The sequence below is a fragment of the Echiichthys vipera genome (assembly GCF_963691815.1).
Source record: "Echiichthys vipera genome assembly, chromosome: 1".
NCBI lineage: Eukaryota > Metazoa > Chordata > Actinopteri > Perciformes > Trachinidae > Echiichthys > Echiichthys vipera.
The window spans coordinates 6,787,050-6,804,118 of NC_139826.1; the positions used below are offsets into that span (position 1 = coordinate 6,787,050).

At 40.9% G+C, this 17,069-nt stretch overlaps 1 protein-coding gene across 1 annotated transcript; it reads right to left on the minus strand.

Annotated features, from left to right (window-relative positions):
- Nucleotides 1-4,130: 4,130 nt before the first annotated feature.
- On the minus strand, nucleotides 4,131-16,798 carry LOC310948180 (tryptophan 5-hydroxylase 1-like; the record flags this gene model as incomplete). Its single annotated transcript, XM_083915224.1, has 11 exons — nucleotides 4,131-4,305; nucleotides 4,794-4,927; nucleotides 6,377-6,472; nucleotides 10,492-10,618; nucleotides 10,730-10,865; nucleotides 11,992-12,188; nucleotides 12,403-12,470; nucleotides 12,572-12,672; nucleotides 13,791-13,974; nucleotides 14,092-14,220; nucleotides 16,703-16,798. The coding sequence occupies 11 exons, from the start codon at nucleotides 16,796-16,798 to the stop codon at nucleotides 4,131-4,133; spliced, it is 1,443 nt and encodes a 480-aa protein (XP_083771350.1).
- Between the last annotated feature and the right edge of the window lie 271 nt (nucleotides 16,799-17,069).

Sequence of the window (17,069 nt, forward strand, 5' to 3'; positions counted from 1 at the left end):
TATGAAAACCAACGGATTCATTTCTTTCAAGTGCCCGGCACAATCAGCTCCTGTGTGTCAGATCAAAGACAGACCAACATGACAACACATAGTTAGGAAACTATTACTACTCCTGAAGAGTGTTGTATTTTGCATGAGTCTAGTTCTAAAGTGTTGTAAAGTCTACTGTTTTGATTTGTTTGTTAGCTGAGCTGTTAAGTACAATCAATTTACAATCGACAATTTTGACAGATACTGAATAACAAAACATAAAAATGACCTGAGCTCCACCTTGTGGCAGTGCTGTGAATAGCAGTAAATCAACTCAGGATTCAGCGTCTTTATAATTCATTCATTCATTCATCTTCATCCACTTGTCCCTATCGGGGATGCAGGGGGGTCTGGAGTGGATCCCAGCTGACGTGAGGCGGGGTCCACCCTGGACAGGACGCCAGTCTATCACAGGACACATAGAGACAAACAGAGACAGACGACCATTCACACTCACATTCACACCTACGGACAATTTAGAGTCATCAATGAACCGAACACCTGCATGTCTTTGGACTGTGGGAGGAAGCTGGAACAATTTTTATTGGTGGTTAGTATGGTTTCCACCATAAAGATCTTGTTCCATATCCATTAATACACCATTCACTTTTTTCCACTCGGGGTCTCTCAATCAAAACAATTAAAAAAGATGGTGTGAAGTTCTCCGATTAACTTTTAGATCCAGACATCTGATGACTAAAATCCTTCATCTGGATAAAATAATGAGTTAAAAGTCCCGTGTGTAACATTTTACATCCATTAACTTTCTGTAATAGCCTTACTTAGTTCTATTTAAAGGATTCAGGACAGATTTTCTGGGAAATGGGACTTTTTCCACACACTCCTGAGTCCCTCGCCTCTCTTCAGCTCTCCTACAGCCAGCAGTGATAGCTTAAAGGAGTCTGCTAATGACAACAAATGAACTGGCAGAGAGACATGCTGCTCTTCTTTTGTACATGCTGCAGCGGCAGCCTGGAGATGGACCTAAGGTTGGCAGCTATCCTGTGTAACAGCGACAAATGGGGAGGTGGACTACCTGTGCTGGGGTTTAGGCTGGGTGAGGGTCATTCCTATGTTCCCCCCTTTTTACCCAAAAGGGTCCTATGTTCCCTGATCGTGTAATCTTCTGCCTTCGCGGATTTAATTTGGCATTTTGTTAGGGTTAGGGGTTACTGTCAGGGTTAGGGGGTAGTGTTAGGGTCGACATAGGCCTATTTGCCGGGGGATTCGGAATTGATTGTGGAAAAAATAACAGATCGGGGAACATAGGACCCTTTCTGTGACAAGCGGGGAACATGGGACCTTTCTTTTTTTAAAACAGGGTCCCGAGGACCATATGTATGCCGGCCGCTGCAGTGCGTGTGTAGTGGAGGCACAGCATGTGTGGACTCTTTGTTGTGGGTTGCTCAACAAAACCCTTTCCCCTGGTGTTTAATATATTATTTTGACAAATATATTGTGGTTTTAGCTGGCCAATATTAGCTTGTTTGCTGATGTGCTACTGCAGCCGAATTGCTAGCTAGCTGACATAGCCAAAAACTGCACTGAATGGGTAATGTCAGCTAATTACAAACAAAACATCCAGACTCCACAAAGCAACCGATGCCAGGTCTGTGCAGCTTGCTTGCTAATGTGGTGTCCCGGTTGCACAGCATACTGTAAATCTGCCGTCCGTTGCTTTGGGGCATTGCCTGATGGAGAGATTTGCAAACAGCAAGCTAGCGTTATTCTTAATATGATTGGAATTCATTTTACAGCATTTTACCATGATAATGTTTAATTGTGTTCAGTTTCCCTGTTTGGGCCAGTACTCGCTCGCCGTTATGCAGTGTGCATGCAACAGGATACTGACTGCCGTTCACCAACAGCAGAGTTTTCTGAAAGTTGCACAGAGAATCTTTAAAAACAACCAAGATCTAAAAGGGTATATCGGAAACATGTGAGCAACATGTTGACAACCACAGCGCTGATGCACGTGCAAAGTGGAGGATACAGAATGATGACCAAATGTAACAGACCTAACGTATTTCTTTGGTTTGAATGTTGGAAACATTTGGGATAATATAAGTATACATCTCAAAACATAGGTCTAGCTTTTAGACAATTTAATGCAGAAAAGTTACATATTAAATCTTTAACAAAGGGAGTGTAATTCATTGCGGTCAACAACACCTCACAGTGTTCCATTAACAAAAGAAGGACTCAAAGAAATAAGAAATAAGCAGCGGCCATCAGAAACATTAAAAACCATGATCCATCTTCAGTGTGAATTTGTAGCATTAGACATTAACCTTCAAACTGTGGCAACAAAGTCAGGATTCTTTAAACTTTACACATTTCGACATTTATTCAAATTCGATCGCATAAATTAACATTACAAGAGTAATTAGTTACCCATTTAGGAAAGACATTATCACTCCACATTTCCTTACGGGCACATTTGCGTTACTTGTTGCATTTATTACCATATACAAACAGTGTATAGTCGATTTGGAAGCTTTTCTTTGGTGCTTGGGGTAGGGCCGCCCAACATTTTCTCAGGCCACAAAACGATGCCTGACAGGAATGGTGGCTACTGCCACAGTATTTAGACTAAACCAATGCTGCCATGTTTATATTGTTGTGATGAACACTTTTGTAAAGTTACCAGCAGCAGCAGTTGGGATCACCACACCACTATGGCCCTGTTTAGACGAAGACGATCTAGAAAGGAAATGCACACTTTTTACACCGCATTTAGACGAGTGTCTTTGGGGGGAACTCTGCATGCATACGGTGATGCAAGAGTAAGTGAAATGTGATGCAGTCTGCACGTCAGGTGGCTAGGTGGAGCTGTGAAGCACTGCCACACAACAGCACCCAGAGCTGGTGCATGCGTCGAAACTTCCTTCTCTCCCCAACAGTGGAGAAGCATCACGCCGTACAGTGTGACAGGGATGCAGCCTCCCACCGCCTCGGCTCCACCCAGGACACTTGAATGTCCCACTGATGGAAACAGTCCCACATGTTTGTTAGTGTTTACCTGTTCTCTACACACGGATGTTACGGAAATATATACGTGACGTGAGCCAGCGTGAGCAGATCAGAGCACACTTTTGGGTTTTTCCCCCTTCACACAGAAACACAACAATGTAGCGTTATTAAGATTTCCTCTCTGGAGGGGGGTTTACCTTTTTTTGCGTTTTTAAGCCCAAAAAACGTCTAAACCAGGGGTGGGCAATTCCGGTCCTGGAGGGCCACTGTCCTGCATGTTTAAGGTTTCTCTCCACCCTAACATACCTGAGTCTAATCTGACACAGGCACATCTGATAAAATATTTTGTTGTCTTCACCCATGAGCATTGTTGTGTAAACAGGGCCTAAAGCTGCTTTTGGTTGAAACCCGGTTCACCCACACAGGTGTTTTCACTTCTTTTGCCTCTTCTCAGAACTAGATGGGCCGGTACATCTCCCTCACTTAGTTTTGTTGCACCAACACTGACATTGCTGGCCGTTTAATGGAATTGTTGCATTAAGTGGATTCACTTGAGGAGGTTGTGTGCTGTTTTTGTGTAGATTTCAACTTTGGTGAGCTGCATTTTGTGGCATTCACAAATCCCAAACTGTCCTGACTGTGATGAAACTGGGAAGAGAGGGAGGCTGAGACCCTACGAAAAAAAAAGGAAGTCGATGAAGGTCCAAGTCTTTGCCTATTGGCAAGTGATTAATACCTGTAAAATGTAAAATATTACACAGATATTGACAGAGCTCAAGGTTTTTTAACACAGAAGTAAAATAAAGCCTGTGAATATGAACCCTCACACACAGTGCACGTATGCACACGCACACACATTAATTGTGGTCCTGGTTTTTGTCCTTATGTGTCCTGTATTTCATGTGTCCTGTATTCTAACGTGTGTATTGTTCTTACTTTTGCCTGTGTAACCTTTAGTAAAGGCCTAACCAGGGACAGGGGTTGCAAATTAGTCTTGACTAGAAACCTGTATGCATGACATGTTTTTTCAATATTTCATATGAAACAATGTACACTATATTTGTCCCTACTCAATAAACTTCCAAACAAACAATGGACTCTTCTGACCCTCATAACAAAAACCCCCCTCAGACTCTGAGGTGTTTGTTGAGTCGGTTCAAGGCATCTTCTACAACGTCCAGCTCATGCCGGATGTTTTTCACCATGCTGTTGATGCTGCTGGTGTCCTTCAGGACGTCCACTCTCTGGGTGTAGGGGTCGTAGCGTACCGTGAAAGGACACCAAATGGTCTTAGCAAACTCCCTGCAGACACAGCAAAGTCATTTATTTCAATAGCCCATATAACTTTCACATCACTGTACAACATTTTGGTTTTAAAATCCTCCGAAGTTTTGTCTGTAGTCATTTAAATTGCATTAAAGCCAAAGTGTTGACGTCTGCACAGTATGCCAGTGTTGATATGCAGCGGACTAGCATCTACCTGCAATAAGCTTCACAAGGGCTCTTTTGACACCTAGGGTGAGGTCACAGAGACTACCTCCATATTTTATGCAGTCTATGCTACAAACACTTCTAAAACTCACCATCATCAGTCTGTACACAAAACATGGTGTAACTGTTTCCCTGCAAACTAGGCATGAGGTTGCTATCATCCTCTCATTAAGTTCTTTTGGGGGAAAGCACATGATGAAACATTTACACCATCGATTAGTTGCTCTTGATCTTGTCGGAGTGGATCATAGCTACGTTATTGAGGAAGGACTGCATTTACGGAGCAGAATTCTACTGACCTCATTTTGTTCTTGGCTTCCTCAAAACTCTCAGAAACAAAGTAAACATCTTGGAACGTAGTTATTAAGCACTCCTGGTTACAGGTCACCACAGGGTCAAATGGAAGGATATGGGCCTTGCCAGACAAAGCATGCTAATAGAAGAAACAAACATATTGTAGACACATTTACATATAGACAGAATGCTCTTCTTAACTTGGTCAAGTAGCATAACTTTGGCTGGCTGCATGTAAATGATTGAACAGGGTTACAGTGATCTGGATTAACAGATAGGAGAGAGAGAGAATAATTAACAGAGAATAGGAGAAATGTGAAGTGTTTGTCTTTCCTCCCAAGTCTCAACCTGACTCTCGCCAGATGACTTTCGTTCCGCCTTGACTCCGCCTAGCTCCACTCAACCATCTGGGATCGCTCCATAGCAGAGGGATTTCAGGATCCACAAAAAATGGTCAGGCCAATCAGGACCGCCGGGCGGGGTTTTATAGATGTGACGTAGCAGAGAGACGACTGTTGTGATTCAGACAACAATAGTGGCTCACATCGAGGAAGCAGACGTCAACATGGATGCTGCTGTTTAATCCGTGTTTCCAATCTAGAGAATCTTTCTTCTTTAAAAGAACCAGAGAACGACTCTGAAGGCTTTTGTTGGTGGAAACCATGTCTGCTTTTCTGTTTTGGTTTTCCCTGCATCGCTCTCATCACAGGTCGGTTTCCATGTGAGTGGTTGAAGCAGCACGTCAATAAAGATGACGGACAAGTGGTTTATCCAATCATATGCACAGGTTTTTTAAAAGACCCAGCCTCCTGAAATCCCCTTTTCTATGCACCTATCCCATAATTGATGAGTGATGCAAGACAGATGGAGTTGAATGTTTACAACCCTCACGCCCCTCCCCCTCTACCACAGAGCTCCTCCGCTCTCTCCCATCGAGTATTCATCAGTGCCCTTGGCTTCTCTCATCAATAAGCAGCATGGAGTACACGCTACATGAAGGTAGGCTGGCTAACTCACTCATACATAGCAACTGCTAACGTCCTTAAGCGTATGCCTAGCTTGAGGCGTGTGCCTGTGACTGACAGTCAGCTCTCACACAGCCCTGCGCTGAGTGGACAGGATGATACGGTCGATTTTTGCAAAACAAATAGCAGGCTCTACAGTAGGTGCACGTAGATAAGTATAGCATTTTATAAATTTAGAGAATAAGAGTACACTACATGGCAGTCAGTCAACAAAGAGTTGAAAGCACCCTGAATTGCCATTTGAGCCTTTTCCTTTAAACAAAGTGCTCCATCTAGTGGGCTCAACAAATACAACTAATGGTTCATGAAGCCTCATTCGCCCATCACTATTTTTAATCAACGGGTTTGTGGTAACAATGGAACTGTAATGTGAAAAGAAAAAACATTTCAGTCCAGGAGTTATGATCAAAAAGCTCCTGTCATTTATAAAAATGGAATAAAAATACATATTTTAATCTTTTTTAAAGCATATCTAAGAAAACTCGAGCAAGACACAGTAAAGTTCACAGTAAAAGCCAAAGTGCTGCAGACGAACTTGTACTGTATAGAAGAGATCATATTACCCTGAGCTCACTGACGGAGGAGAGGAGTCCAGCTCCATAGGCTCTTAGCCTGCCATCCTGCTTGCACAGACCAAACTCCACTGTGAAGAAATAACACTAGAACACAAAAGGTTGAAATTTTGACATCACCCAACTTCCAACAGTATGAGAATGTAAGGAATATATGTCAATAAATGAGTTATGTGTGTGTTTGTTATATATGTATATATATACAAAATATAAAAACCTATTTGACTGATTTGTTTGTCTGCTCTCAAATTAATCTTTAAATACTAATCACTCTTCATGTTGTATTGTTTTGAGGGTGGTTTATGGTATGATCCCACCTGCTACACTGCTGAAATGCATCAACGCAAAGCTCTTTCCATTTTTGGCCAAATCACTTTGGAGTAACCAATGGATTCACTTGTGGGGTCAAAGTAAACCCACGCAAGTCCTTCATGTAAAATTTAAATTTGGTAAACTTTGATATGCAAAGCTACACCACTGACCAATGATAAGCTGTTTGGCAATAGGACATGCCATACAAGACAGCTCTATTTCACTTTGGTAAATGGCCAAACAGTGGCACTTTGAAACACATGCCTGCAGTGTTCACGTGAGCATGACGTGACTACTGGCACTTCTTAAGTTTAGGCAAGATAACTTTGTGGTTAGGTTTAGACAAAGATCATGGATTTGCTTAAAATGAGTCACAGAGGTAACATCATGGAGGTAACTACTGTATATCATTCATAAAAACATGTCACTCATATCCAAGCCCCCACCACAGCGACTTCCTGGTTGATCCAATAAGAAAGTGCCCAGACGTGCAGCTCTCAGAGTGTCCACTAGGAGCAGTTTCTCATTGGCCCCCATGTTAAACAGGCTGTTTCACAGCATTTTTTGGGGGGGCAGTTTTCAATCATTAATTATATAGGACAGACAGAAAATGGGGTGAGAGAGAGGGGGAGACATGCAGCAAAGGGCCGCAGGTTGGAGTCAAACCCTTGGCTGCCCAGAGGGCCTTTACCCTTTTTACATGGGGCGACGGCTCTAACCACTCAGCCATTGCCCGGTAAGAGGAAAAGAGTCAAAGGCTGACAAGATGGCGACTCCTGCAGGTGAGTAAGATTGGATCAAGTTGAGAGAACGGACCCCGACGGGTATGCTATGTCCATTTTTTATACAGTCTATGCTCATGACCTTTGCTTTCACAGGGGACACAAACTCCAGTCTCCTGGGTGAAGGTCTGATGTTTGTTTACTGCCACGATAATTACTACGTCCATTAGAAGTCCCTGCCTAACAACATACTTAAAGTCCCACTCCAGACACCTGTTAAAGCATTTAAAAACTACTCTAATATGATTACTATTTTGTTTAAAATTTGGACACCCACAGAAAGTAAAAAAACTACCTCATTGAAAAATTCTGTATCTGGCCTTGCCCCGCCCCCCACTGCTGATGCCTGCACATACCCCATTAGCTAGAGAGTGTTTGGTAACTACTGTACTTGTAGCTTCTACCAGAGGTTTATGAAAGTTTAAAGTGAGCTGTGTACAACTCATCAAGATGACTAGACACATTGGAGAGAATGTGTGAGAATGAGAAGGCCGCTACTATATATTGTATTTGTAAACTGAATCAGTAATCATCGTAGCTGTAAACCAGTGGTGGCTGCTGGTCTTTCAGGGAGGGGAAGCTAAGGCGTCCAACTAGGCGTCTTTTCCAGGGATTTGACCAGTGTCCTCTCAATGACCAGCAGAGCTAGGCTGCTTAAGGCCTTGGCCCATTGTGTTGCTGGTGTAAGACTTGAGCCGCTTTAAACAGGAGAATCTCCTCTCTACACCTGCAGATGTAGCTCCCACTGTTGCTACTAATGACAACAGTTTGTACAGCTGAGGCATTGCACTGTCCAACTCCAGACTCTTTCAGGAACAGCAAGAAATCAGACAGCTTTCCCCTGTTGCCCTGCAAGTCCTTGTTTGAATAAAGGATCTGAAGTTTAGACCTCAGTCTCCCTGAATCAAAGAACTGGCCAAAACATTTCAGGACACTCTAAAACGCCTTGATGAAACACTTGTCTCATCTCATCAAATGTCCCTTCTTTTCTTGCAGTACAGAAAATCCATACATCTCTGCTGGACAATGTCAAACACCACATCAGTCTCAGAGAAGATTTGTTCATATGTGTACAACATGAACACAAACTCAAAATCCTCTAGTTTCATCAGAAAGACTTTGGCACAATCTAATGGGTCATCATCCATGGTCTTATCTGCAATGCTCTTTTCAAAAGTCTCCAGGAGGGCATCGAAAAATAATAACAAATCAACAGGCTGGTGTGGTAGTTGAAGCAGACATACACAGGACTTTCACATGGGAGACCCTGGTTTGCGTCCAGTGTGAGATGATCTCTTTAAGTGAATTTTCTTCCTATGGTACTTCAGTATTTTAATCCCAACCACATATTTTATTGCCTAAACCTAACAAGTAATATCAGTTTTTGACCCAGACCATTAAAAAGTGACGCCAGAGTGTGTTAACTATCATGTGAATAGATGATAAAAGCCTTCTGAAGCTGCTGTAGAGGTGTAGCAGGAAATGCTGATTACGACCATTTAATGGAGTCATTACTTCTGAAGCGGGTGCTGTGGATGAGGTTCACATCTTGGGGTCGAACCCGTGGCCTCTGCCTCAAGGAACTTCAGCCTCTTTACATGGGACAACTCCTCTAACCACTCAGCCTCAAGCACTCAAGTAGTCATTGTTTGTGTCAAACAAGTTATTAATTTGTTGTAATGTAAGATTAAAACAGGAGATGACTCAAAGTGAGGCTTGGAGCTCCAAGATGGTTGTAAGAGAATCACATGAATAGTTCTAGGTGAATAAAACTATGCTTTTTTGCTGAGTTAAATCTTACCCAGATACAATTGTGCTATTTTCTGATTGGCTATTGTGTAGCCCTCTTTTTTTTTTAATTGGCTGGTAAATGTCAGCTTGGCTGAACTCCAGAGGAGACGCGCTTTATTCCGGCCGGTTCTATAGTGAGAGTAGTGCTCCTGTGCTGCAGCATATTAGAAATATTCTGTGTGAGAAACACAATGTGTGGCAGGAGTGTGTGAACAAACACCAAAAAGAGTGACTATCATGCTCAATGCCCTGCAGACGCTCCTGAAGCTGCCCGCCCATGGAGCTAACGTTAGCGATCTGCAACTTGGTTATAGTTTGGCCGTCCTGAACCCGGTCTAAGTCAGACCCAGACTCAGATGAGGAATGTGTGTGTCGACTAGCAGACGTATCAGAATGGTAAAAGTGTAGTTAGCATCTTTTCTTACTTTCTGTTGTTTGTTAGCTTGTTAGCTTGTAACTGTCAGTGGCTGACAGCTATGATGGCAGTGTGTTGTCCCTGTGTGAAAACACCTCTCCGTCGTCAAACGTTGCTCAGATATAAGTCACTATAGTCAATGTCAGACATTTAGAGGACAAACAACAGAAAAACACTTTTTTTGAGTGGAGGTGGACTTTAAAGCCCCTGAACACCAACACAGGTGTTTTCAGTTACTCTGGCTGATAAGACCTCTGCTTGGGTTGAAGGTGGGAGGGGCTTTGATGAGAATTTGATGGGAACTTATGAGGTCATAAATTTCCGTCTAACGCTTAGAATGATAAAGGTATACAGTACTTTGTCCCGCCTTACCAGGTGAAACAAAGCTAACAGGAGACTCAGGAAGATGTCAATCAATCACAGTAGACACACCCACACAGTCCTGAGAAGAGGTCAAAGTTAACTGAAAACACCTGTGTGGGTGTTCAGGGGCTTTAAATATGGGTAGTTATCAGCTGCTAGCACAATAGACCAATAAGGTCGTTTTTGGAATGAGGGTGGTCTGGCTAAAATGAGACCTAAGGGTCAGAAGCAGTCAAATTGTGAGCTTTACTTCATTAAAATGTGTGCTGTTCAAATCATGTTATACTGGTTGGTTTTATAGTGTAACAATATATTACATTATCATAGCAACTGCTCCTTGAACAAGGAAATTCATATCAACACTACAAAAATAAAAGTGTCAATGACAATGTTTGTTTTGTTTTCCTTTGGTTGTGTGTGTGTGAGTGTGTGTGTGTTCTCACTGTGGCTAGTTTCTGTACAGCATCATCTGAAGCTCCCAGCGAGGCTAAACCAATTTCTTGCGAGAACTGTGCGAAGCTTGGGTCAGCGAGCAGAGGAACATGACCCAGCAGCTCGTGGCACGTGTCTCTGCATCAAACAAACATTTGAGAACGCAAACAGAGCTTTACTGCTTTACTGCAGAACTAAAAAAAAGTGATGCCAAGTGAATGTCCTGTGTATGTGCATGTGCGTACTCACGGTTCAGGTGTATACAAAGGCTCAGAGCTGTGACGGACATACTGAGTGCAATGGAATACTCTGAAGGCCAGGCCCGCTAGAAAGTCTCTGGGGGAGAGATACCCTGCTACTGGCCGTATGATGAAGCCTGAGCGCTCTACAGACATGCACACACACACACACACACACACACACACACACACACACACACACACACGCACACACACACACACTGCTTGTCTGTTTCTTTGGAAGAGTGCAAAAACGTTGTATTACCAAGAGATAACTAGGAACAATAAGCCTAAATCATGAGACACAAACAGATTTAATCTTGAGACACGTACGAATATTTATATGTAATCGTTAACAACTATGTCAATATTAAAGTGATGGACAGATTACAATTGAAACGGTGTGTATTAACAAACACCATCCATAAAGCATTGTTCTTGCAAAGAAATAGGCCCAGCAGTTGCTATGGAACGTACTAGCTTGATGTAATATAGCCTGTTGCTGCTCTGTTAGTTTTACCGAGTGTAGCCTAGCATTAGCGTAGATAGTAGACATCGTGAAGTTTCTCAAACTGTATAAACACCACACATATAAACAGCAAACTGCTTTGATAGCTCAGTTGTGTTGTAACTAAGATGTCTGCTAAGATTTGAGCAACAGAGACTTGAGACAGAGTTTCTACTGCCTATTGAGTCACCAATCAACTTATGCTAACGTTAGCTTGTAGACATCGTGGAGTTTCTGAAAATGAAGGAATGGCACACATACATAAACACTAAACTGTGTTGCTAGCTCAATCCTGTTAGAACTAAGATATTTGATTTTTATTTATTTTTTCCCCCTGTGGACAGATTTATGCAACAAAAAACATTTCTACTGCCTATTGAGTCACCATTTATATATAAATATATCACATCATATTATAAATATGTTGTACTAAATAAGACTAACCAATCACTTTGATGGAACATGATTAAATCTTTTGCAAGTTTAAGTCAAAGCTATGGTCTACATTCTGGGAATCAGTTGAACCCTGAGACATATTTGAAACGCCCGCCCCCACTTTTTGTGTGCTCTTTGTGCGTATGACTGTTTGGGTGTACATCCCACTTATTTAAGTGTGTCAGTCATTATTACTATTATTATTAAGAAAAATAAACTATTCTTGCATGAGGCTTGTTTCATTAAAAATGATATAAGCGCTGTAGGAAAAAGATCTTGATGTGCACGTTTTGCCTCTTAATCTCACTGTTTTTGAGTTGAAGAGTTACCCTTGAGGAAGTGTGAGACGTCCTCCAGCTGGGGGATGTTGTCTTGGCTGTAGTTACAGTATTTGATGAGCAGAGGGAGGTTCTGCAGATACTCCTTGCAGGCGTGGCTGGGGTACAGCTGGTTGAGTTCCCTGAACACCACGCCCCAGGTACGCACCTCCTCTGCTGTGAAGTCAATGCGAGGAATAGGATCGCCACTGACAAACATAGAGGCTTGGTTAGTTTATTGATGTCGATATAACAACATGATTTATGACTTTGAGTCAAATACAATTATGGGAATAACAATGTATTAGGGAATTAATACTGTGTCATGTTGTGGTACAGAATTTATTAATATCAACTGAAATATGTTACCTAAATCAATGTATACATAAAAGCAAAATGGAACAAAGAAACTATCAAACTTACAGTTTGTAGCTCATAGCCACATCTGAAAAATATTTTCTTCTTTTACGGTACATGTTGTCTTTAAACCCCTGCAAAAACAGACTCGATCTCAGTTTACGTTTTTACAGTTTCCTTATTATAAAAGGAAAGAAAGTATCAGAGCTATAACAGCTGTGTCTGTCTGACGTACCGGATGGTCCGCATCTAATTCAGAGCCATACATCAAGACCCTGTTCGCAGACAGATCCAAGTCAGAGATCTTCTTAGGAAACCAGGGCACACCAGCCATATCTGGAATACAAGCCAGGTGCAGTTCAATCACAAGTCTGATGAGTTTCTATGCAAGTAAATCTGTGTCATAAACCTGACTTTAACTCTTTATTTTCAATGTTCATAAATTCAAGGTTAAAATATTCAACATTCAAAATTAAATTGTTAAAAAACTTTAAGGTTAAAATTCAACATTAAAAAATTAAATGTTAAAAAAATAAAGGCTAAAATTCAACATTAAAAAAATTCAATGTTCATAATTAAATATTAAAGAAATCAATGTTAAAAAATCCAACATTAAAAAATCAATGTTAAAAATGTCAAAATTGAAAAATGAAATGTTAAAAATTCAACATTAAAAAATGAAATGTTAAAAATTTCAACCTGCCACATTCAGAAGCAAAATCCAATGTATAACATGCTATGTTACGCCGGACAGCTTCCCTTGGTCCCCAGAACTTCTTCCGTCCCGGCCCCGCCAATGAGTCAAAGCCATTACCACAGTCTGCTGCACCAAAGCATGGTGCATCATAGATCGTTACGTTTATATATAGCCATAGTTTGTGGGGGAATTAGCCAACTCTTGCTCTCTGTGAGTAGTTTGTTCTCACGCTCACAGGAAGCTCCGACGTGAGTAGTATCTGGAAGCGATTGCTCTTCCTTGGTTCCTCGGATGTCAACACTGAATTTTATACACTGAATTTTGCGATTAATTTGGCCTGTTGAATTTTTTAACTTTGAATTTATAAAATAGCATTTTGTGCATTGCATTTTGCTTCTGAATTTGGCAGATTTAATTTTTAACTTTGAATTTTTTAACACAGAACCTTTTGAACCTTGATTTCTTTAACCGTGAATAATAAAGAGTTAAAGTCAGAGTCATAACATTCAAATACATATTTTCAATGCATAAATATTCAGTGCCTTATCATCATCAATAGCGTTTTAACTTTACAATCCAATGACACAGATTTACTTCCATAAGTTTCTGCTTTTGTGTGTAATCATGAAACATCTAAAACATCCAAACCTTTTATGATGGTGCTTGTTTATAGGCCTTGCATATGGTATTAACGTTACGGTTAAGCATTAATTGGTACATTCTTTTATTGTAAATCAGTTTCATCAGAATGGCCTACCATCATCAGGTAGAGTGGAGTTCTCAAATGGAGTAATCTCAACGACGTCGGTGTGCGTCCTCAGCAGCTGAGTCAGCTCCTTGAACTGTTCGTTGTCAGTGTCACACTCCACAAAGATCTCAAAATCCGAATCCCTTCGTTTGGACTTGCGGGACTCAATGTGAACAAGGTTGACGTGTTTTTCCTGCACATACATACAAGATGAACCAAATCTTCAAAACAGCCAATGAAAAGATCACTGCAACAAAAAAGATCTAGCAACTTGAAGAAATACTTTGAATACTTGGAATAAAACACCCACCTGGAAAAGCCTAAGTGCTCTGATGAGACCCCCGACTTCATTTTTCAGTGAGAATACGATAGTTCCAACGCCTTTCTGTAAGTTGGAGACGGTCCTGTTGTCCTTCTTGTCCAATTGACTCAATGTAACCTTACAAAAATGTGTACATAATGTATGCATCAGTCATCTTATATCAGCATGAAATAAATATTCTTTAACAAGCTAGGGTTGCAAAGGGTCTGTATATTTATGGAAACTTTCCAAGGGAAATGGGGTTTTTGTTGTATTTTTTATATATATAATTCTATAGCTCCCTACTAGTGTTCCTTATGTATACAAAACCAAAAATTCACATTTTGGTCAAACTATGCATGTTTAAATGTTGTTAACTGAAATAGGTTATATCCTTCTTCATGCGCAATTCCTAAACCAATTATAGGATCATAAGTACAATAAAGAACGTGTAAAAGTTGAAGGTTGAATATGGAGAATGAGCAGAACACCGCCATCTAGTGTGTCAAGATCGTATTATATATAACGACAAAACAATAAATCCAGCAGTCGGGTTGCCAGGTCTGGAGACAGATCCTGCCCAGTAGCTACAGGAGACCAGAGTCTGTTTGAGCCTGTTTGAACCCGTCCCCTCCAGCAAATCACACCATAAAAACAAGCATTAGAGGAGTTTGACAGTTAGCTGTTAAGTTATAGAGGTGGAATGATTCACAAAATCCACCGTTCGGTTCATATCACGGTTTTGGGTTCATGGTTTTCGGTTCGGTTGTTTTTTCTATTTCTTTTAGATTCTAAAAATACCATGTATCAGATCTTTGGCCTGATAATTTGGTTATTTTTTCATCAGATATTCTTAAGGACATGTCATGCAATCAGGCAAAAACTGAAACAATGAGGCAGCTTGTTTAGGGATTACTGTAACAAGCTTAAATCAAAGTGAAGTGAGATTTTGAAACAGTAGGAAAGGACATTGCTACATTTACGTGTTTATATATTTAGTTGGCAAAAAGGTAAACAATTGTTTGCCTTCTAGGTAAGAATATAATCACGTATACATTCTCAAATCTTAGAAAAAATGAAGAAAATAGGTTTTCTTTCACTAAAAAACACAAATACCGAATGGGACAGATTTTTTTTATAAACCGTTCCAGCCCTACTAAGTAAAGATGAAAGTGATGTTAGCAATCAAGGAGAACCGTAGACATTTGGGCGTGCGTTTGAATGGCGTTCCTCTCCTTTCTCTCAGTCCATGGAGTGAATGCTCGGCCTATATTGACTCTGGTTGTTGCCCGTCTCCACTCACTCAGCTGCTGGGACAAATAACGCCCCCTTCACTGAGGCTCCGAAGCAGTTGCAGGATTGGCAAACTCCATTTCACCTAGTGCCAGCCTACAGTAGCTGCACCTAACAACAGACAACCCTGGCAACCAGCAACGCCCAATGATATTGGCCGCTACAATGGAAACAGAAGGGGACAGAACAAATAAAATTAAAAAAATCAATTCACACTAAATTCATTTTTTATGGAAAAACATATGCAATATTTTTTTTGAATATAGATTTTAATAAAGATTCTACATATTCAACCTGTAAGCTTGACAAACTCCATTTTATATTCAATATTCCTTTTTTCGATCCGTAACTGCCAAACTGTCAACTGACACAACAAAAGCAGTCAGAATGACGTCTGTTCACTGTGAGCGGGAGGTTACTTTCAGTACAGACAGAGGAAACCAAGAGAGTAGATTTGTGGTTGAAACATAGCAACAACACAGCTGAAAACACAGAATTAAACAGATTAAAAAAACTACTCAATTCATTCAAAGATGTTGACATTATGTTTGACTAATATGAAATAATCTGAATCAGAATCAGAAATACTTTAATAATCCCAGGGGGGAATTATTTATTATTTATTATTTGCGAAACTCCAGATATACAAACAACAAATATCATACATAAAACATATATTAGAAAAAACATTTAAGAAATATAAACAAGGTAAAAAATACCAGACTAATGTGCTAATAGAATAGATTGTCAATAGTTGAGTTTAAGTCACAGAGAGGAGGTGACAGACTCTCCTATGGATGTGTTGTATAGTTTAATGACCACAGGCAGGAAAGATTTCCTGTGGCGCTCTCTGGTGCATCTGGGTGTGAGGAGTCTTCTGCTGGGCCAGTGTGTCATAGAGAGGGTGGGAGACATTGTCTAAGATAGTTAATATGACTAAGTTAGATTTTCTTTTACTAAGCTTACACCAATCAGAAATAATTTGACAGTTGTGATTGGCAAAAACCATGCCATATCAGCTCTAGTGGTGAAATCAGGGAGTAATCTCAAAGTAACATCTACTTCAAAACGCTACTAAAAAAAAAAAGGTTGTGGGGCGGCCGGTGGCACAGTGGTTAGGCAGCGGCTGCAGGTTCAATTACTGACCTACGGCCCTTTGCTGCGTGTCTCCCCCCCTCTCTCTCACCCCATTTCCTGTCTGTCCTGTATAATAAAGGCTTGAAAAACTGCCAAAAAATAATCTTTAAAAAAAAGAAAATAAGTTCTTCTTTTAGGTGAGGCTTTTCAAATAAACACAGAACTCGAGCTCTGTGAGTGCTATACTTACGTCATTGTTGAGCTGCTTCGCCTCATGAGCTGGATTTACAGAGTCAAAAGACCTTCCTCTGCGTGGCCCCTGTTCTTCAGACTTCTTGGCGTACATGCCTGTCTCTAGATCAGTGCTATAAAGTTAGTCTTGTTCTGCACAAGCTACTAAGCCTGAAACTAGACTAAAGTTAGTTCTCTGAGAAACCCTCTCTCAGCAGTAGAAGACTTTCCCATCAGCTCCAGTACGGCTTGTCAGCTGCAATGTCACACAGAGCAAAATGCTGGGTTTTTTATGAGGCTAAAGACTAGGGGAGGGTGGATGGAGAGAGAGAGAGAGAGAGAGTGAGAAAGAGAGAGAGAGAGGGAGAGAGAGAGAGAGAGAGGGA